Source organism: Quercus robur, chromosome 5, assembly GCF_932294415.1.
Source record: "Quercus robur chromosome 5, dhQueRobu3.1, whole genome shotgun sequence".
NCBI classification, from domain to species: Eukaryota; Viridiplantae; Streptophyta; class Magnoliopsida; order Fagales; family Fagaceae; genus Quercus; species Quercus robur.
Genome location: NC_065538.1, coordinates 86,725,186 through 86,748,110, shown reverse-complemented (window position 1 = coordinate 86,748,110; position 22,925 = coordinate 86,725,186). Strand labels below are relative to the sequence as shown.

At 38.7% G+C, this 22,925-nt stretch overlaps 2 protein-coding genes across 2 annotated transcripts; both read left to right on the top strand.

The window, feature by feature from the left end:
- The first annotated feature begins 7,345 nt into the window (after positions 1-7,345).
- On the top strand, positions 7,346-10,805 carry LOC126727575 (coniferyl alcohol acyltransferase-like). The gene is made up of 2 exons (XM_050433317.1): positions 7,346-7,838; positions 9,550-10,805. The coding sequence occupies exons 1-2, from the start codon at positions 7,395-7,397 to the stop codon at positions 10,519-10,521; spliced, it is 1,416 nt and encodes a 471-aa protein (XP_050289274.1). The 5' UTR covers positions 7,346-7,394; the 3' UTR covers positions 10,522-10,805.
- A 6,573-nt stretch (positions 10,806-17,378) lies between these two features.
- On the top strand, positions 17,379-18,761 carry LOC126728900 (uncharacterized). The gene is made up of 2 exons (XM_050434653.1): positions 17,379-18,144; positions 18,225-18,761. Exons 1-2 carry the CDS (start codon positions 17,743-17,745, stop codon positions 18,759-18,761), a joined length of 939 nt encoding a protein of 312 aa, XP_050290610.1. The 5' UTR covers positions 17,379-17,742.
- The last annotated feature ends 4,164 nt before the right edge of the window (positions 18,762-22,925 follow it).

The following is a 22,925-nucleotide window of genomic DNA, read 5'->3' as shown; positions in this document are numbered from 1 at the left end:
ATTTAGAGGGTCAATTTTGCATTTTACCTAGGAAAGAAAGAAAGAAATTGGGTCAGAAACAAAAAGTGGTGCAGGCAAGGAAGCGCTGTCCTAATTTGACCAACTCATATATATATATATATATATATATATATGGTGCTGTTAGATTGTTCATGTTTATTTCTTTCCTTTATATATGTAAAATGCCAAGAAGAAACGAACATGCTTTATTGCATTTGTCAATTTCGTCTGCACCATTTTTCTAATTTTGTTGCACTAGCTACTTGATTGGCTATATAACCTTATAAACTAAAAGCAGCATGAGGGACGTCCAAATCTTTTGTTAGATTTTGACTGAAACAGGCAAACTATTGTAAATTTCTAGTTTGAATGCATTTTCATTTTTACCAATATGTGTGTATATATATATATATGGATGAAGGAACGAATCTTCCAAGATGACAGTAGTCCTGTGGCTTACTTTCCAGTTCAACGCTATATAATTAATGTCTTATATATGACTATTCGGATATATATCTGCAGCTTTACTCCTCACACCATTCCTTTCCCACTGGAGTACTAGTACGATCATTGCGCAATAATTCGTTATTATAAACTTTTTTACTCAGACTTTGTTGTATTTGTAGAAAAACACTAATTCAAGACCAATAAGTCTAGTAGTGACTTTAGTTTGGTCGGGTGAAAAGTGGGAAATGAAAATGAGAGAAATAAAAGTGAGGAGAAAATAGGGAAGGAGGGAGAGGGTCTTTGATGGTAAATTACCCATTTACATCTCTCTTCCCTCCGTACATATTTAGAAGTTTTTATTTTTTTATTTATTTATTTTATTTAATAGGCATATGAGAGTAAATTTATATAAATTACATTTTTTATATTTTCATTTTTCAATCATGGAAAAGAGATTTTTATCCCTCATTTTTTTCATTCTCCCAACTAAATACATATGATAGAAAATTAGATTTTTTTTTTTTTTCTTTCTACTATTACTTTTCTAATATCCCCAAATCAAAATAGCATAAAATTAAAAAATTCTTTACAATTATCTTTGTCACAAAATATTAATGGTGGATAATTCAATATAATATTGTAGATTACTCATTCAAGATAAACAACTTACAGCATTTGGATATACATTCGCTTTACTTCTTTCTTAAGAAAAGAAAAATAGTACTAACTGATCATTAATTAGTACTAGTTCATCAACATAAAAACCAAAGAGGAAGTACGTTACATATATCGTGATTCGGACTTCTTCGTGTTCTTCTTCTTTTTTTAATTTTTTCACGTTGCTAAATAATTACTTATATCATATGATAGACTTTAGTCGCACCAATGAGTCGTTTTAATTTTATACAAATGCATCATCATCATATATTCAAGTGAGATGATGCATTTGTATAAAACTATTGAAGATCAAGTTGGAAGAAAAATAGCCGGATGGAAGGGTCGTTTGCTCTCAAACGTGGGTAGAGAGATTCTTATCAAAGCGGTAGCTCAAGCAACTCCTACCTATACCATGAGTTGCTTTAAACTACCGGACACGCTTTGTAAGGAACTTAATGCCATGATGAGCAAATTCTGGTGGGGGCAAAAAGACAAAGAAAGGAAGTTGGCATGGATTGCGTGGGAAAAGCTTTGCACATCCAAAGAGGAATTAATCTTGCTCTTCTTGCCAAGCAAGGGTGGCGAATTCAACAAAACCCAAATACCTTAGTCCATAAGGTGCTCAAAGCTAAGTACTTTGCTGATTCTACGTTCAAGGAAGCCCAATTAGGCCGTAGACCCTCATATGTGTGGCGAAGTCTAATGGCGGCAAAGGATATTGTGGTGAATGGAGCTAGATGGGTTGTTGGTAATGGAGAGAATGTGAAGATTTGGGAGGATAGATGGATCCCTACCCCGGATTCTTTCTTGGTGGTAAGCCCTAAAGTCCCTCTTGAATCCGAAATGGTTGCATGCCTCATTGACAAATAGTCTAGATCTTGGGACATAGATAAGGTGAGGAGAGTTTTCTTGCCTCATGAAGCAGATGTGATTCTGGGAATGACAGTGAGCTCTCGGCCTGTTGAAGATTCTGTGATATGGGCATGGACCAAAAACGGCAAATTCTCAATGAAAAGTGCTTATAGGGTAGCTCAAAAGTGGCTAAAAACCCAAAACCACAAAGCGGATAGGGGAAGTACTTCAGACAACACGCGGATATGTGCGTTATGGAGGCTGGTTTGGAGTCTAAACTGTCCAAACAAACTGAAACAGTTCATGTGGCGCTCATGTAGGAATATTCTTCTAACAAAACACCGATTAAAATCAAGGGGTGTTGATATTGAGGTGGGGTGTGACTATTGTGGGCAATGTGAATCTGTTGAACATGTTCTATGGGGATGTAAATTTGCTGTTGATGTTTGGGGAGAATCAAGACTCAAGTTACCTCTCTTGCCTTACCCAACGGATGAGTTTTTGGAGGTTGTGTGGGAGGTTAGAAACAGAAAGCCTGAGATTGACTGGGAGCTATTTGTGGCCACGGCATGGGGATTATGGAATCAAAGGAATACGGTCAAGTTTGGGGGACAACGCAAACCTGCTCATAGACTTTGCCGTGATATGGAGGAATATGTGAAGGAGTTTCGGCATGAAAATCCCCCCCCCCCCCCATGTAAGTCATCTAGACCATTTACTCCCTCTTGGAAACCGCCAAAACAGGGCTGGTATAAAGCTAATGTGGACGGGGCTGTCTGTAGGGAGAGGGGCTGCTGTGGTATGGGTGTAGTGATTAGGAATGCAGAGGGGCAGCTGATGGGGGCAATGAGTAAAAGGCTGGCGCTTCCTCTTAAGGCCTTGGAAACTGAAGCTATGGCAATGCAGGTGGGGATTCAATTTGCGTGGGACCTGGGATTGAAGGATGTTGTGTTTGAAAGCGACTCATTGACAGTAATCTCAGCCCTCTTAAGCGATACTTCCCCACCTTGGTCGATTCAAAAGGTGATTGAAGGAATCAAGCAAGACCTCAAGTGTTTCAATACTTGGTCTGCAGTCCATGTTCGCCATAGTGGGAACGTGGCTGCCCATCTCATGGCAAAAAATGCTATTATAGTTGTAGATAGTCTTGTATGGGTTGAGGATATCCCACCCGTTATAGCTATGCAGGTCTCAAAAGATGTATCAAGCATGAATGTTGTTTCTTTCTAATGAAAATTTCAAAGTTTCTAATAAAAAATAAAAAATAAAAAATTATTATTGAAGTGATGATGATGCATTTGGCTATGTTCATCAAAATAAATGTCCCTTTGGCTATATTCGAAATGTACCATTTCTATGATCTATTTCTGCATTTTTGTCGGAAGCATGGTTGTTAAAAGTTTAGGCAGCGGAATTTGACCGTAAAAAGCTACCATAGGACGTTTGCAGCGGAAATTGAGGATGTGACAAGAACGACCAGTTCTGAGTCAAAAAAAAGAGAAGAAATAAAAATATAATAATGAGCCCATTTCACTTACTCCCTCGAATGCCACAAAGGAAGATTCAAAAAAGAATGCCACAAAGGACCAAATAAGTTTGTATGTACCTTGGGGCTTGGGCATTCAGCAGGCATATCTAGCTGTTATATATAAATATAATTTTATATATATAATTTTTTTTTTTTTATATAGCTGTATCAAAATTATCAATTTTGTTTGGAGGCAGTTCCCATTTCCTTATTTATTTTTAAATTGTTTTATTTTGATAAAATATTGAATGATGTAATATTATTTAAAGTTACATCAAATTTAACTTGAACTAAACTCTATTATTATTATTCTATAACACAAAGTAATAATTAAATTTTTATTGCATTGTATTTTACAATTTTCAATATCTATCAATTCAAAATCAAATTTTAAAAAAAAAAAAAAAAAACACATTTTTAATGAAAAAAAGGTCATATGTAAGTAAAATAATAAAATTTCAAATATTTGAAAGAAAATATCAAACTTTTATCGGGCTTAACAAAATTTCCCTTCCTTGATTCGACAACTCCACCAATGCCTTCAAGTTAGGTTGGAGATTTTTTTATTTAAGAAAGTTGGACCGGGTTGGAAAATACCCCAAACCTAACCTCACCTCTAACTGTGAGGATGAGCCATCTATATAACTTTCCTAAATTAACATGATTTGGTTACATGTAGACTACTCTTCAAACCTTTTTTTTGCTTCAGAAATTTTTTTAAATTACTATAAATTTTATTATAAATGATTTACTAATTAACATGAAAATAAATGCAATTGGTGATTTTTGTATAACGTTTAAAAGTTGACATATTGGTTTGTAAAATTTACGTAATGAAATTTGTAATATTCCTACGGAATCACTTCTTTGATGTAATATCCCCGTAGCATCAATTTTTTGAAGTTGATTTACATAATTGATGATGTGGCTTGATGTGGCTTTTTTTTAGTATTCACCAACATTACTTAATTGAATAACAATCACCACCTATCATGAAGACATCAGGGAATATTTTTTTTATAATATTTATTGCATATCTAGACTTATTGTGTTATAAAAAATTGTGAGTGGTTGACTCATATAAAAGTGATTTAGTCTAATCAAAACTTGGCATGTTAGCAAGTAAATTTTTTTTTTTTTTTTTTTTTTTTGTCCCTAGCATTTTCCCTAAAGTTTTTATTGTTTCTTTGGACAACAAAATAACAATAATGAAATAGATGGTGCAAGTATTGTCATGCAATTTCTTTGTTGTGAAAAAAAAAAAAAAAAAAAATTGGCAAACAATATGAAAGTAATAAACAATTACTCATAATTTATCACGTCAAAGTTATGACAAAAGTTAAAAATTGCGACTCAAAAGTTTATTATAAGTCTAAGTGTGGCTAGGGTTTAGCTTACTTTCAGTACTTTTTTAATTAAAATATCATTTTGCTTTAATAAAAAATTGTCACATCGTCCACTAACTAAATAAAAAGTAGAGATTAAAGTCCACTATCACTTGCTATTTTGTATTTAAAATAAAAGCAGATATCCAGTTAAAAAAGAACTAAAAATAAGCTAAATCTGTGTAGTTGATAGTGACATCCAGTATTTTTTTAACTGGAATCTCATTTTGCCTTAATAAGAAACTGTTACATCGCCCACTAACTAAATAAAATGTAGAGATTAATTAAAATTCACTATCACTTACTAAACCCATGTAGCTGATAGTGAGATCCTCCAAATTAAGTTCAAATTAAATCCAACAATCAGGTGGTTGTAAGTGAAGTGAGTCTTTTTTGTTTTTTTTTTTTTTTTTTTGGTTGATGAGATTGAGCCCTTGTTAAGCTAGGCACATAAAATTATACAAATACGCAGAAAGGGTCCAAATTAAATTATACACCCTTTGCTTTCTTTGTTTATATTATTGATTTTTTAAACACGACAGTTACTTTGTTCGTATCGCAAGGGCTATATATAAGTGTGCGTTTGTTTCAGCTTTTAGGAGCTGAAACGCACATTTTTATAAAAGTTGGAGACAAATGTGCGTGGCTCAGCCCAAAACGCAAATTTTTGGAAAAAGTTGCATTTTGGGCCAAGGCAAAAAACACGCTAAGAACGCGCACATGTTATGGACCGCATGAGGTCCATAAACCAAAACGCACATGGAAATTTTAACTATCCGTTGGGCTGGATAGTCAATTACGAAAATACCCTGATAAAAAGTCATCAGTTCTCACGCCTGAAGCACTCTCATGCCTCTCATCTCAAGCATAATCAAAATACAAACTCAAAAACATAATCTTAAAATTAATCAAACCACAACAATAAAAGCAAAAAAATTCTTTCTCTCATAAAACTGATATAATTTAAACAACAAATCTTAAATCAAAACAACAACAACAGCAGCAAATCAAGAACAGAAAAAAAAAAAATTAGAACAACAATAAATGATCAAGAAAAAAAAATAGAAGCCAATTTGACAAATCTAAAATCAGAAACAACAACTAATCAAGAACAAGGAAAAAAAATAGAAGGCGATATGACCCCTGGTTGCATGCACTCCGCAGTGAGGAGGAGGAGCAGCGGTGGTGGTGTGGTGGAGCAAAGACGATTTCTCCTTTCTCTCCATGCGTGTCTGTGTGTGTTTGAAGATAATGACACCAAAAGGCAAGCAAGATTATGGAATCAAGTATCACAGAAAGAGCTAGAGAATTTATGGAATCAAGTAGAAAAAAAAAATGAGCAAAGAATGAGAGAGCTGGAGAAATAAGGAGAAATGAAGGCTCTGGAATCAAGTGGAATGTAAAGGAAAAAAAGAGATGATGGAATCCTATGGGTATACGTGTGTGGTGGACAAAATGCAAGAGGAAAAAAAAAATGAGGAAACATATGGATGAAAGAAAGGCAAAGAATTAGAAATCACTATTTAAAAATACTACCACAATATTTTCACAATAAATTTTAAGTAATTAGCTAATATTGGTGAGTAAAAATATAATTTCAGTAGTGGGTTCAAATTAGAACTAGTAACAACTTTCCATATAAGATTTTGTTATGATTCTTGTGAAAGTATTGCAAGAAATATTGTGGATGGAACATTTTTTGTTGAAAAATATAATTGTTGAGAATGAATAGAAAAATAAAAAATAAATATTAAAAAAGAATAAATTTGATTAAAAAATAAAGATTAAAAAAGTGGGTAGGTAAAAGGTAAATTTCACTGTTGATTGTCCAAAAAGTACAAAAATTTACCTAACCTGCTAGAGATGCTCTTATACATACATTGTCATTTTTGGTAATTTATCCATCAAATTACCACTTTTATAAGTACTAGTCAAACACTTAGTTTTTTCAAAAAGCATTTTTTAACAGCTTTTACCAAACACTCAATTTTTTGAAAATGCACTTTTTTATTATACACTTTTTGAAAACTCCACTTTTTTATTATGTACTTTACAAAAAGCTGAACCAAATTCACACTGTGTCACTCCCATGTTGGACAGTTGGGGAAGCCAAAGCCTCTGCTTTGTCTTTGCTTTGAACAATCAGCTACTGTCGTGATTACCTTTTTCTTTTATTTATACGAACTGTCTTGTATTTCATATTTCTATTTTCTAGCTTTACTAGCTAAAAGATTCCCGCTTTTGCCAAAAGAAAAAAAAAAGTTTATAAGAAGAAAAGATTTTAAAAAGTTTACCCAAAAAAAAAAAAAAGATGCTTGTGCAAATTGATTTTGGTGCTGCATGGCTCTTTCCTAGGTGTAATACTTTTTCTATTCTACAAAAGCCTACCTTGACTAAATGATTAATTAAGAAAAATCTCACACACAGTCCCACACAGGGGCCTCTATATATCCACTCCCCTATGACCTATCAAACCCCATCAACCGTATAGTCTCTTACTGCTGTCTCTCTTTCTCTCTGTAAACATGGGTTCCGAAGGAGGTGGAGGAGAGTTGATTGTGAAAGTGAGAAAGAGGGAGGTTGTGGCTGCAGTGCTGCCATTGCAGGAGTATTGGCTACCACTATCCAACCTAGACTTGCTTCTACCCCCAGTTGATGTGGGTGTGTTTTTCTGTTACAAGAAGAACACCAGCTTATTGGGAAAGGACCTCTCTAATAATTTTGGCTCCAAGGTTGGGGTTCTTAAGAAGGCCTTGGCCCAAGCTCTCGTGACATACTATGCTTTTTCTGGTGAGGTGGTGTCAAACCCTGTTGGTCATGAACCTGAGATTCTTTGCAATAACCGTGGTGTGGACTTTGTCGAAGCTTTTGCTGAGGCAGAGCTTAAAGACCTCGACTTTTATAACCCTGATGACACCATTGAAGGCAAACTTGTGCCCAAGAAGAAGCATGGTGTGCTCGCTGTCCAGGTTCGTCACGTGTTTCTTATTCCCATGTATTCACGTACACCCCACACGCACACGCACACGCACATAGCGGTAATATTTTTGGCTCCTGCTAGAGCCAAAATTATCTTAGCGTATAATCCCTATCATATTATAACGTCAATCTTTCTCCAACGGCTAATACATCTCAAATGAACCTTTTTTTTTTTCCTTTAAAGGGAGAAAATCCTGGAAACTTTTTTTGGATATAATTTTTTTTTCTCCCTAAAATGTGTTTTTGGAAGATGCTAGCCACATAATTTTACATGCAAACAATTCAATTTTAATAGCCAGTAGAGTATTTTGCGATGAACTAAAAATCTGAAATAATAAGAAATGAGAATAGTTTTGACACTACTATGAAAGAAACATTAGGCCTTTTTTATTTATTTTATTTATGATTATCTATTTATAAATAAATAGATCAAAACCAAAAATAGATTTTATCTTAATTAAAACCACTTTTAATAAAGAATTATTACTTAATTTGTTTTTAAATCAGAAATATTCCTTGTCTTTGTTTAGGCATCTCGTGGAATCCAGTTTAGATGTTACATTTACTTTATTAAAAAATTTGTGAGTTATGTAAACAGTGCTTAGAACCCAAGTTATCCAAACTCACAAATATCCGAAATTGGGTGCACGGCTGATCAAAGTTTGACGTAACGTCCCCACACAGTACCCGTTTGGATTCAGCTGAATGTGGCGTTTACGTTTTGCGTTTTCAGACTTTTTTTTTTCTTTCCCTGCACGTGAACAATAATATCACATGATTTTAGGAGAAAAAAACACTGTTCACAGGTTCACGACACTATTCATATATTTAAAAATTATTTTACTATAATATTTTCAGTTTTCAGTTCCAGTAAAAATAAGTTAAATCCAAACATACCCAGAAGATGCGTTTTACTTTTTGGCTTCTTCCCAAATGCCAAACTGCTGGTTTTGAAACTTTGAATGTCACCTTTCATTTGGATCGTACGGTTATTCGTAGTTTCAGTCTGCCTCTGTTTCTAAACCATGCCGGCTGCTGCACCTTAATTTGCTGCTTCAATTATATTATATTATGATCAATAATTGCCTTCAACAAATCCTACCGACTATTTCTTATGTGTTCTATTTTTTCAGTTTTTTAATTTAAATTAATTTATATATATTTTTTGAGGGTGAAAATTAAATTTTATGGTTCGTGATATTGAAAAATAATTCATAAATTATTTTATTTTCTAATGGTCCTCGCATGTATGGAAAATAAAAGGTAAATTGTTATTGATAAGAAAATATCTTATGTGTCGGATATGTGTTCCTAAATAATGTGTAGGTTCCACTTGCCTATAAAGTCTATGTTAAAGATGAAAATTTTTTTTTTTTTTGGGTAGAAGGAATTAAATTTCACATTATTATTAATATTTTTTGTTTTTACTCACTTTAATTGAATTTGTCAAAAGTAAGGCATTATTTTCACACACGTGATATTGCTATAGTTAATTATTATATACCAAAAGTCATAACTTACTAACCCAATAAGTCAATAACTTGTTAAAATTAAAACAGCAACCAATCCAAATAAACGCAACAAGTACATGAATTTGGTGAGGACGAATTAGTCAAATATTAAATGTTTGACAAGGCACGTAGTTAAAAAATAAATACGTACTAATACTGACATTTTTGGTTTTATATTTGGAATATGCAGGCAACCGAGCTCAAGTGTGGTGGGTTGGTTGTGGCGTGCACGTTTGACCATAGAATTGCCGACGCCTACTCGGCCAACCTATTTCTTGTGTCATGGGCTGAGATGGCTCAGTCAAAACCCATCTCTACGGTGCCATGTTTTCGTCGTTCTTTACTCAATCCTAGACGCCCTGGTTCAATTCATCCATCTTTGAACGACATGTATGTTCCAGTGACCTCATTGCCTCCACCCAAAGACCCACAACCTGGTGATGATTATCTTATTAGCCGCATATACTACATTAAAGCTGACCAACTCAACCTGCTCCAATCACTAGCTACCACAACCAATGGTTGCAGGAGGACTAAACTAGAGTCCTTTAGTGCCTTCTTGTGGAAGATGGTTGCTAAACATGCTATTCTTAACAATGTGGACAAAAAGATAACCAAAATGGGCATTGTTGTGGATGGTAGGACAAGGTTAAGTGATAGAGATATAGACAAAGCTTCACTCATGGGGTCTTACTTTGGAAATGTGCTATCCATACCCTATGGAGGCAAGGAAGTAAATGAGATTGATGAAAATCCATTGAGTTATGTGGCCAATGAAGTTCATGATTTCTTGGATGGTGCAGTGACCAAGGAACATTTCTTGGGGCTCATAGATTGGGTGGAGTCTCATCGTCCAGTGCCAGGGTTGGCTAAGATATATTGTAGTGGGAGTGAAGATGGACCAGCTTTTGTGGTATCATCAGGGCAAAGGTTCCCGGAGTCAAAGGTGGATTTTGGATGGGGTAAGCCAATATTTGGGTCATACCATTTTCCATGGGGAGGTGACTCAGGGTATGTGATGCCAATGCCAAGTCCAAGTTGCAACGGTGACTGGATTGTGTACGTGCACCTCTTGAAGGGCCAAGTGGAGTTGATAGAGACTGAAGCTGCTCATCTCTTTAGACCCTTGACTTTTGATTATCTCCAACATTGTGCTATTTAATTACTTATTTGTCGTGCTTTGTTCAATTTGGACGGCTTCAAATGGTGGAGTTGGAACCTTGGAAGTCATATGCGTACTTATGTATGTAACTAAGTGTGCTCAAGCCTAGTGGGATTGGACAATCGTTCGCTTCGCAACTTTATCTTTTACTTTGTTGTATTATATTATGATGACGATCTTTATCTACTGTTTGTAATTACCTTTTTATTTATTATTTTTTTTTATTCAATGTACCAACCCACCATCTCTTTATCATTGATAATATTAATTGCCTACTCTCTCAACTCTTTCAATATTATTCTATATATATATATATATATATATATATCTCTCTTATAAAAGAAATTTTATATCCATGTGCATATTTTCTAGTAAACATTTATATTTATGAAAAAAATGTACAAATAAAAGAAATCTTGTCTTAAATATCAAATTATAATGAGCGTAAGCCATGCGTCATTAGTTATCCCAAGCAGAAGTCACTAAGTCCACCATTTGAGAAATCATGTGGATGACAGTATAAAATTTCCTCCAATTCTATGGTAATATCATTTCCGTAAATGGTTTTATAAAGACTCAACTATAGAGATGACGGAAATAGCAAAGCAAACTGTTTTTGGACCTTGATCTTTGACTGTAAAAAATGTGTTCCAATCATAACGTGGAGCCAAAACCTATCTATCCCCATCAACCACTACATCAAAATAAGTCTATTACATCAAGTGGTAATACAACAAAAATTAGTATAGTAGTATTAGACATAATATTACATCTACAAATTAAAATTCATTGCAATAATAATTTAAAAGTGGTAAATTATTACATTAATAATAATTAGTTAAAATAACTTATAATTTTTAGTTGCAATAGAGGCTTTAATACTAAATTGCATTAAGAAATATTTTTTGTAATAACTTAAATTGAAGAAATCATTGTAATAACTTGGTACCAATTATTTTGCAATCTATTACAATAGAAACTTCAAAGTGTTAGCTTATTGCAACAAATATATTATTGCAATAACTAAATATCAATTATTTTACAATCTATTGCAATAACAAACATGAAGTTGCAACAAATATATTATTACAATAACCTAATACCAAAATTATATTTGTCAATTATTTGCAATCTATTGCAATAAAATTCGTGAAATTATAGTCTATTGCTACAAGATATTTGAAGTAGTAAATTGTTTATTGCAATAACAAATATAATATTACATCAAAATTGTCATTAAAATATTTAAAATTTATTGCTACGAGATTTTTTTAACACAAACCTACTATCTCAAATTTTATTGCAACACTTTGCATAAACTATTGCAATGACTTTGATGTTATTACAACAATTTTTTTGGTTGTAATAAACATTTTTTGTTATAGTGAACTTCTGGATTCAAAAGCTAGTGTAAAGAAAATAACAAAAAAACTAGATCAAGTTTCAGTTGTTTGAGAAAAATTGGATGAATTATAAAGAAACAAGAAAATAAAGTACTATACACATAAAATGAAAAGGAAGAAACAACTCACAGCCGGATTTTGTAAAATGAATTGAGCGGCATCACGCTTACTACTAAAAAACGCAGCTCCAATCTCTCTTTCTCTGGGAGCAACAGTACCCCATTTTCTATCAATAACTAGAGTAGACTCTTGGATGAACCTAGCAAGGAAGGTATTCCACAGTTTAGTTGCCTTAGGCCAACTAATTTTAGCATTTATTATCTCAATGTCTTGCATTGGTACTGAAACAAAGACATAGTCAGTATATAGAAAAGCTCAACTGCAACAACACAATAATTCCACGACCCAAATAAGCACACAATCAAAACAAAACAATAGTAACTGTCAATGAAGACACTGTTATATGCATGCACTGTTATATATACACTATTATATGCATGCATGTGGGTGTGTGTATATTGTTTCTAAATATGAAGAGACAATCGAAGCATCTACAAAAATTTGTATCAAAAGTGTTAAGAGTGATAGTTTTTAGACCCCTTAAAAACACAATTAGATTAACCTAGATAATTAGCCAAGTTGTTACTTAGTCCAATTTAACAAATCTAGGTTATCACAATCACAACAATCATATCAAGTAAAGCAGCGGAAAGATAAATAATACAAAGATATGATCACCCAGGAAACCAAACCAGTAAAAACTTGGGGAGGATTTGACCTAACTATCCTCAAGGTAAACTTGAATCCACCATCTTGAAAGAATCGAAATTCATACAATAAGACTTACAAGCCCCCACGCTCGACTTCTTATTGCTACCCACCAATAGAACTTACTGACATGACCACGTGCAAGTTCCGAATCCACGAACTCCTTCTTTCTTGGATTCACCACCAGATACAAGCACACCTGCTTGTGTTTCTTTAAGCTTCAATGGCAGCAACCAAATTGATCATCAAGGTGTAAATAAAATCTCCTCCTTGAAAACCCTAAGTTTGTGTAAAGGAAAGCTCCTCTAGATCTCACAAAAGATTTACACAAACAGCAATATGAACAACACTAAAACGTGGCTAGAGTTTGCCTTTTATACTTAGTACAAATTAGAAAATCCTAAACGTTTTAAACAACTAGGGCTGAGTTGGAAATCTGCAGAAAAATGCATTCTGCCCGAGATTCGATCGATCAAGCCTAAGCTTCGATTGATCGAGCCAGGCCGAAATGCACAGTAACTTCTGCATTAGCTCGATTCCAACTTTACATAAAAAATACAACTTTGAGCAAGACTAAACACTTCTAAACATATTGTTTTGATCATGGTTTGTCAACAATACACATTAGAGTTCTAAATACATAAATACCTAAGTCTTTAGAACCTAACAAAGAGTATTGTGGATCAATAGTATTGCTTAATTCTCTTAAAGAGGAGAACCTAGTTTAGAACCCCCATAGTGACTTGGTGACTTTCTTTCTTTGATAACTTCTAAGTAAGAGCAATGCCATTGGATTCCAAGCAACTAAGTCATCTAAACAATTAACAAGAATGCAAAGCAATGAACAAATCAAAACCTAAGTAGACATTCTAAACATTGAATTAGGTTGATTCATTTGAAATTCTTACCTCCTATTGCGTTTGCGAGAATGAAGAAAAAATTACATGGATTCAGATAGGGTTATTTTTTTGGAGACTTGCGTTTAAGAGATGAGTTTTGGGGGAAGGAAATTGTCGGTATATTCATGGTTTTGATCTGCGTTTGTCAAGTTTTAGCTCTAGCTATATTGGTTTTTGTTTATGGGAGAGAAATAGTTTTTTTTTTTTTTAAATATGCCTGACGTTGGTTTGAATTAAGTGGGAAAAATTTTTGCATTTTTAACTACTGGTGATAACTTCACTACATTTTGAGCCAAATAGACCTGTCTTTGGTCATGCGAAATTTTTTTTTTTTTTGGTTAATCTTAAAAAAAAAAAAAAAATTAGAAGTGGTAAATTATCGGGTCGAATTGGGTTAGGTTTAATTGTATTGCAAGTTAAATGGCATTTTAAACGGATTAACAATGGGTTTGGCTAATTGGATTATGGGCAATTCGAACTGACTCATATTTTCATATGAAAAAAAAAAAAAAAAAAAAAAAAAAAAAACAGAACAAAACAAACAAATAAATGTCAATTTTTTAGAAATAAATTATACATTATGGGCATGAGACCATTGCATGATGTGCAAAATATAAGGGTTGTGAGCCTATTTTGCGAAGTAAAAAGGATTGTGGGCCATGAGCCCAATCAGCAAAGCGCTGAGGATTTTCAGCTAGCGATCAACCCATGTTGTTGGATGGAAACTTCGGCTTTTTGGGCTTTAAGATGAACTTGGCCCAAGACTTATTCCTTTTGCTTTATGAAATAGTGCTGCCTTGGCATGTATTGTCCAACAATGTTGCACCACGTGGCCAGAGGAAAATAGTGGGCGCTGAACAATAAAATACTTAAAAAACAGAGGTCCAAAAAATAGTAGTAAAATAGAATTAATTTAATTATTGTGTTTAATCTTGTGTTTTATGCTTATTTGGAATTTAATTATATTGACATTTATTAATTTATTTTCCTGTTTGTTTATGAGAAAAAGTTTGAAAAATAGAATCAAGTACTTAGCATTATATTTACATGTATTGTTTTGTAGTGAATAGTCATGCAAGAGATGAGGTTGTCATGGTATGCTTTCATTGGAGAGTGACACGTATATATGGAATGTGCCTTTTTTTTTTTTTCTTTTTTCTTTTTTGTGAGTTATGCCATATGTGGTATTGAGTGGTTGCATGAGAAGTTAAAATAGGCCAATTGTTGTTACAAACTCTTCATTGCACACTCTGTACAAACACTGACTTGCAATGAAAAAACACGATTTTAGTCAAAATTATGAAAATGGAAAAAATCATGTTTTCATTTCACAATTTTTCTTGAAATTGTGTTTTCAAAACTTCAACTCACATAACAGTGTGTACAATGATTGATGAGTGTGGAATAACCACTATGTCATAATCATTATCCATTATATTATGAGGATATAAAACACATCCAGTCAAATGTGTAACAAAGAGCATATTCTTTTCAATTATTTCTTTATTTTTATTTTTATAATAACAATCTTTAAAGATATTAACACTAATGGATGTTTATATTTGCTTTCCTTGCTATATGACATAACAAATGTTTATCTCTTATGTTGTCTCTGCCTACATAAAACTGCATATTACCATTTCCTATAAATCAAGTAGCCCTTACATCACTTTTTCTGGTGGATCCCATTAAGTTACCTCTTTTCATCTACTTTTGTTTGTGGAATTCTGATGATTGCATCTGAAATCTTTATTTGGATCCAATATCATCCAGATGCTTTAAGGTCTTCACAACTTTTGACTTTTAATTTGTCTCATCTCATTGTTTTCACCTATGGAAGTGACATTCTTATGAAAATTGAGTCATGGGTGATGATACTGAAAACAATACCACCAATGAGTCGCACGCTCCTCACTCGATCGCAGATGACACCTGCACAACGAAAAGGAATAACCTAGCAGAGAGCACCGGTGTGGTACCGGCCGAATACCCTCCGAAGGTCAAGTTAGAACTATTCTCACTGCTCTAGAGTGCTAGAGAGGGTAAAATTACGCGTACCTTGGTTTATGAGAGTGCTGGGTTTTTATAGTGGAGAGGGCTGACCCTCTTTTCCTTGGAGCGGAAGTCTTTTCCTTATAGGAGTCTCCTTGGGCGTATTTTACGGGATTCTTTCCATATAAGAGTCCTTAGGTTCCATGAAACGTGGGGAGCAAGCTATTTACTTGTACACGTAAATGTGCATAATGGTAATTTCACAGACTGACGCCGTCAGTCTACGTTATCCCGTCAGTCCACGCTTATCCCGTAAGCTTTAGGAAGTTCGGCCTCTGGAGTTCTTTAGCCTTAGGTCACCGTCAGCCAAGAAGGTATACTGACGGCAAGACCATCTCGTCATCCTTGCTAAGTTTGCACCTTTACCCTTGCCAGGTCTGCACCGTCACCCTTGTCAGGTATGTGCCGTCACCCTTGTCAGGTATGTGCCGTCACCTTTGCCAGCATATTTTTTATCCTCATCATTTGCCCCCTACTCCATACATCCGTCACCTTCTGTACTGACGGTTTTATGGAGTTTGCTTTCAAAAGAGGCAGAAACATCGTTTGCGTAGATCTGAGCATTTAATGCCTTGGACAGGTGGCTCGTTCCCATTGGCCTCACTTCTGACGAGACGTCGCTTCGTCTTCCGCGCCATTTTTTCCATATATAAACAGCGTTCTCAGTCATTTTTCACTATTTCAACCCTGCTGAGCTTGTGGAGAGACAGACCGTCGCTCACCTTCCGTCAACTTCACTTCCGTCAGTTTATCCGTTGCTGTAGCCGTCCTGAAGGCTTTCATACCGGTAAGTTTTCATCCTCTCTCCTTCCTTCTTTTTCTTTTTATTTTTGCCTTATTAGTGAGGCCGTCAGCCTAGGTACTTAGTTTGAACCCGTCACTTGTAGGTAGTCAGATGTCGAGTGACGCGTCTTGTGATGAGTCGTCAGTCCGCGAGGGAGCGGGCTACGACGAGACCTTTGGTTCTGGAAATGAGTCAGAGTTCTCCCTCCCGTCGGAGAGAGAGTCGTCAGCCCAATCTCCCGACGGTGAAGAGAGTTTTGCTGAGGGAGATGGGGATGAGGGAAGAGGGGATGAAAATGACGGGGACGGAATAAGCGTTGACGGGGATGGAATAGATGTTGACGGGGAAGATAGTGACGGGGATGAGAGATCCAGTGAAGGAACCTTGGAGGGTTCCGGAGATAACCGTCCCTTCATTCTTCCTGAGGATTGGGCCGTCAACAAATTTTTGCCTGGGATGAGTGGTAAGGTCTTTAGGGAGTTACGGGTTCGTTATCAGATCCCAGACCACATTCCCATCCGTCTCCCTAGAGAGGGTGAGAGGTGTTACTCCGGGCGGACAGCTGACGTCGGTATGTATGACGCCATGTTTGCTGCGGGCCTGAGGTTACCGTTGACGTCGTTGCACCGTCAACTAGCTGATTTCCTTGGAATATCCGTCACCCAAGTTGCCCCAAATGCCTGGAGGACTTTTATAGGAGCTGAAATCCTATGGGGCAGTCTTAGCGGAGGACACCGTCAGCTTACACTAGGAGAGTTCTTTTATTGTTATAGACCTCACCATATTGCCTCGTCCAAGGGGACGTATCACTTTAACGCCCGAGAAAAAGGGCTACGGTTAGTGTCAGATATGCCTGACTCGAATAGAAATTGGAAGAGTAGGTATTTCTTTGTTGAGGGGACGGACTGGGTCTGCCGTCAGGAGGAGTGGGTGACGATGCCCAGTGGTTATTTTGACAATACATGGGCCTTTGTCAAAGATTCAGGTCAATCCCGTCACTCATGAGGCTCGTGTGTGTTTTTTAAGTGACGGTCGTAACACTTGTTATTTTTTCTTTTTCAGCTTATATCCGTCCGCAGATAACTGACGAGCAGGAGGGGTTCATCCAACGGATTCTAGAGATCCCTTTGGAAGACCGTAAGTGCCGGGATTTGATCACCCTTGACACCCTCCACTTATACTGTGGGGGCCCAGATCCGTCAGCGGAAGCTCGTAAGTTGGAGGAGTTTGCGCGCCGGCGTAAGTAGTCTTCAACCCCCGTCAGTTTAATTATTTCCGTCACTTTCCCTTAGTAGTCTTTCTTCGTTTTGTAGAGATGGAATCCGCGAAACAAAGGATACGGGCCGCTGCAGCTCGTCAGAAAGAAGAGAGGAGGGCCAAGGAAGCAGGGGGGGAAGCCTCGTCAACCCCCGTGGCCGTCGCCAAGGTGGCGAAGAGGAAACCTGACGGGAGTGATGGCCGTCCAGCAAAAAAGATTGCCGTCACTCCGTCAGTCGAGCCATTGAAGGAGAAGTCCCCTCCGACGTCTGGCCACGGCGCGGGAAAGGGGGTGATGACTTCCACTGGTCCCGTCAACGAGGGCCCGTGCCGTCTCCTAACCCACAAGGAATACGCCGTCGGGGAGGTTGAATCTCTTATCAAACCGACGGACATGGAGCCCTGTGATCAAGTAGGGACGGAAGATTTAGGGGCGTCGGCCCTCTTTGATCTCTCCAGGGTAAGTTTCTCACGTTTTCGGTTTGAACATGCCATATCTTGTTTTGATGTATTTTTCATCTGACGGATACGCTTTTTTAGGCTTTGGTTCGTGTCAAAGCCCTTCGTGACCGTTGCGAGGCGAAGGAGGGGGTCGTCAGTCGAGTTCGCAGCCACAACAAGAACTTGTTGAATCAGCAGGTTCAGTACAAGGAAGCCGTCCGTGTCCTTAACCAGGAACTGAAAGATGTTAATACTAAGCTGACGGAGGCCAGTGGTGAGAACGTCAAGCTCCAAGGAGAGGTGACGGCTCTGGAGGAGAAGCTACAGACGGCGGGGGCTAACGCGATCAGAGATTTCAAAACGTCGCAGTCTTTTATCGACTCATGTGGTCAGTATTACGGCACTGGGTTTGATGACTGCCTTCGACAGGTCGCGTCGGCCTTCCCGGATCTGGACTTGTCTGGGATTACAATGGACGATGGAGACGACGTCTCTCTTCAGCCCGAACCTACTCCGGAGCATGACAGCAGCGTCGTCCTGGCCCAGCCTGCCGTCAACCCTACAGCTCCTGATTCTCCGGCGGTTATCGTGGACGTTGAGGACCGTCCTACTGACGGCAACCCTCCTGCTGCTTAATTATAGCTATGTACTTAGGCAGTTTGTTCTTTTTTCAAATTTTCTGAAAAACAGTTGCTATTTTTAGTTTTAAACGGTTGTAATACAATTGTAGTTTTAAACAATTGTAATGTTCAAGTGCCCTTGTCGTTTGTATAATTGCACGTATTTCATTTCCGTTGCTTCTATCTATTTATTTTAGACAAAATTGTTGGAAATTCCCGTCAGCTTTACGACCGTCAGTTTGTATGTCAACTCTTTATTGGTCCGTCATTTTCGAGGACCTTGTCTACGATGGTTATTCCATCTTATTGGACCGTCAGCCCTTTGGCTGTTGGCCTTTTCGGGCCGTCAGTTTTTTGGCCTTGGCCTTGATGTCATTTGACATCTTTTTGGTCCGTCAGTTTTTGAGGACTGTTTCTACGATGGTTATTCCATCTCGTTAAACCGTCAGCCTTTTGGCTTTTAGCCTTTTTTGGGCCGTCAGTTTCTTGGCCTTGGCCTTGATGTCTTTTGACATCTCCGTTGGTCCGTCGGTTTTGAAGGCTCGATCCATATGATAACTCTATCTATTGGACCGTCAGCTTTTAGCTGTAGCCTTCTCGGACCATTGTTTTCTTTGGCTTTTTAGCCTCGATGCCTTAACATCTTTCATTAGTCCGTCAGGCTTTTCCTTAGCCCGTGAGTTACGGACTTAGTCGTTCTTGGGTCGTAAACTTAGTGGACCGTCGGAGGAAAAATATACTTCAATGATTTCTGAATAAAACTCCTCTTATTGCCATGCATTCAAATAAAAGTAATTAAAACCAAACCCTGACCCTTGGGCTAAAAAAAAGTATTGTCGAAAAAACTAAAGCAAACGATAAATCTGAGGAGTTAAACTATAATTTGCTAAAAAGTAAAAGAAATTGGTCTTTATGCCGCTGCTTCTATTGGTAGTACTTCCGTAGGTGCTCGGTGTTCCATGGATGTGGTAGCTTCTGTCCCTCCAATGTTTCAAGGTGGTAAGTACCTTTTCTCTGCCACGACGAGATTCGGTAAGGACCTTCCCAATTGGGGCCGAGTTTCCCTTGGGTAGGGTCTCTAGCGGCGCCCATGACCTTCCTAAGAACAAGGTCTCCGACTTGGAAGTCTCTGTGTCGGACCCGAGAGTTGTAGTATTTGGCCATGCGATCCTGGTACCTAGCGAGCCTTTGTTCTGCTGCTGCCCTGATCTCATCCACTAGGTCGAGCTGTAGTCGCATAGCTTCATCGTTTTTGTCCTCATCATGGTTGTGTACCCTATAGCTTGCGAGTCCGACTTCTGCCGGGATGACTGCTTCGCTTCCGTACGTCAGGCGGAACGGTGTCTCTCCTGTTGGTGTTCTTGCCGTCGTCCTGTATGCCCATAGTACACTTGGCAATTCTTCGGGCCATATACCCTTTGCCCCCTCGAGCCGAGTCTTGATGATCTTGAGCAAGGATCGGTTTGTGACTTCGACTTGGCCATTAGCTTGAGGGTGGGCGGGGGAGGAGTAATGGTTCCTTATTCCCAACTGTGAGCAAAAATCCCGGAACTGGTCGTTGTCGAACTGTCTCCCGTTATCCGAGACAAAGACTCTAGGAATGCCAAACCTGCATACGATGCATCTCCAGACGAAGCTCCGAACGTTTTTCTCCGTAATCGTGGCTAATGCTTCAGCTTCCACCCATTTCGTGAAATAGTCGATGCCTACTACCAGGAATTTCAGCTGCCGCATAGCTGTAGGGAATGGTCCCATAATGTCTAATCCCCATTGTGCGAACGGCCATGGGGCTGTCATTGGGGTCAGCTCTTCGGTTGGTTGTCTAATGATATTGCTGAACCGTTGGCATTTGTCGCAGGCCCTGACATAGGCTTCGGCGTCCTTCTGCATGGTGGGCCAATAATACCCTGCTCGTACAAGCTTGTGTACCAATGATCTGGACCCTGAGTGGTTTCCGCAGATTCCTTCATGTACTTCTCTCATGACGTAGTCCGCCTCTTCCGCACCCAAGCATCTCAGATACGGTCGGGAGAAACCTCTCTTGTATAGGACGTCTTTTATCAGGACGAACCTTGCCGCCCGGACTTTAAGTTTCCTTGCGGCTTCCTTCTCGTCCGGTAAGACCCCGTTTTTTAGGTACGAAACCAACGGCGCTGCCCAGCCGCTGTCGGAGCATATTTCCTGCATATTGCTGAGATCTATTAGCGGGGAAAGCTGTACAAAGGAGAGTACATTACCAGGGACGATCATTCGTTCTGCTGAGGCGGCCTTCGCGAGACGATCCGCTCGCTCGTTTTCCTCTCTGGGAATCTGGATGATTTTGGCTTCTAGGTCGCCCACTCTTGTCCTTACTTCATCAAAGTACTTCTTCATCTTTTCGCTCTTGCACTCGTAGTCTCCATTTATCTGGTTGGTGATGACCTGTGAATCGCAGTAGACGACTACCCTTGCGGCTCCTGCTGCTTTGGCGAGGTCGAGTCCTGCTATTAGTGCCTCATATTCTGATTCATTATTGGTGGCGGGAAAGTTTAGACGGACCATACATTCAATGGTGTCTCCTTCAGGTGATAGTAACACAATGCCGGCCCCTGCGGCTTGCCTGTTGGATGATCCGTCCGTATGTATGCTCCATTGAGGGGACTCTGCTGCCCCCTGGTCCTCGTCATGGGTGAACTCAGCTATAAAGTCGGCGACAGCCTGTCCCTTGATGGCGGTCCGCGGACGATACTGAATGTCAAATTCGCTCAGCTCGATTGCCCATAATGCCAGCCGGCCCGCGGCCTCGGGGCTGCTCATTGCTCGCCGTAAAGGCTTGTCCGTCAGGACAGTTACCGTGTGAGCTTGGAAGTACGGTTTGAGCTTTCGGGCTGCTGTAACCAATGCGAAGGCAAGTTTTTCCATCGGCGGGTATCTTTCCTCGGCACCGCGAAGCGCTCGGCTTGCGTAGTATACGGGTTTTTGCACTCTTTCTTCTTCTCTCATCAGGGCTGCGCTAACAGCTGCGGGGGAGACGGCCAGATAGAGAAAAAGCTCTTCTCCCGGCTGCGACGGGCTCAACAACGGTGGAGAGGAGAGGTAAATCTTCAATTCTTCGAACGCTTGCTGGCATTCGTTGGTCCATTCAAAGGATTTTTTCAATGTCCGGAAGAAGGGCAAACACTTGTCCGTTGCTCTCGACACGAACCTGTTAAGTGCCGCTATTTTTCCATTCAGGCTCTGTACCTCCTTTACACTTCTCGGCGGTGTCATTTCCATAATGGCTCGGATTTTATCCGGGTTCGCCTCGATTCCCCTTTGAGACACCATGTATCCCAAGAATTTTCCTGCCGTTACTCCAAAGGCGCATTTCCCTGGATTGAGCTTCATATTGTAGGAGCGGAGTGTATCAAATGTTTCCTTGAGATCTCCTAGATGATCTTCCTCCCTCCGGCTTTTAACTAGCATGTCGTCCACGTAGACCTGGACATTCCTCCCAATCTGTTGTGCGAACATTTTGTTCATGAGCCTTTGGTACGTTGCGCCTGCGTTCTTTAGGCCGAAGGGCATGACCTTGTAACAGAATAGGCCTTGGCTGGTTACGAACGATGTTTTCTCCTGGTCGGCTTCGTGCATTCGGATTTGGTTGTATCCCGAAAAAGCGTCCATGAAGCTCAGCAACTGGTGTCGGGCCGTGGAATCAACTAGGACATCGACCCTGGGTAGGGGGTAGCTATCCTTGGGGCAAGCTTTGTTAAGGTCGGTGAAGTCCACACACATCCGCCATTTCCCGCTTGCTTTCTTCACCATTACTACATTTGCTAACCAGTCGGGATAGTACACTTCCCTGATGAAGCTTGCTTCCCGTAACTTTCTGACTTCCTCTGCTATGGCTCGGTCTCGTTCCGGGGCAAACACCCTCTTCTTTTGTCTGATGGGTGAAAAGGCGGGCGACACATTCAGCTTATGCACCATGATTGAAGGATCTATTCCTGGCATATCTTCATGACCCCATGCGAATACGTCTTGATTTTGCCTAAGGAATGTTATGAGCTCTTGACGGGTCGTGAGGCTAGCGAGTGTTCCAATTTTGGTCGTGCGGCCAGGATCGGAACTGTCAAGAGGTATTTCTTCTAGCTTCTCAACCGGCTCCGTCACCGTCCGGTGTTCTTCTATACTTAAAGTCTGAACCTGATCCTCCATT

Excerpts from the sequence above, each read along its gene's own strand:
- LOC126727575 (XM_050433317.1), top strand. The coding sequence starts at position 7,395 with ATGGGTTCCGAAGGAGGTGGAGGAGAGTTGATTGTGAAAGTGAGAAAG. Across the intron at positions 7,839-9,549 it reads ATGGTGTGCTCGCTGTCCAG|GCAACCGAGCTCAAGTGTGG; the intron begins GTTCGTCACGTG and ends TGGAATATGCAG.
- LOC126728900 (XM_050434653.1), top strand. The coding sequence starts at position 17,743 with ATGGAATCCGCGAAACAAAGGATACGGGCCGCTGCAGCTCGTCAGAAA. Across the intron at positions 18,145-18,224 it reads CCCTCTTTGATCTCTCCAGG|GCTTTGGTTCGTGTCAAAGC; the intron begins GTAAGTTTCTCA and ends ACGCTTTTTTAG.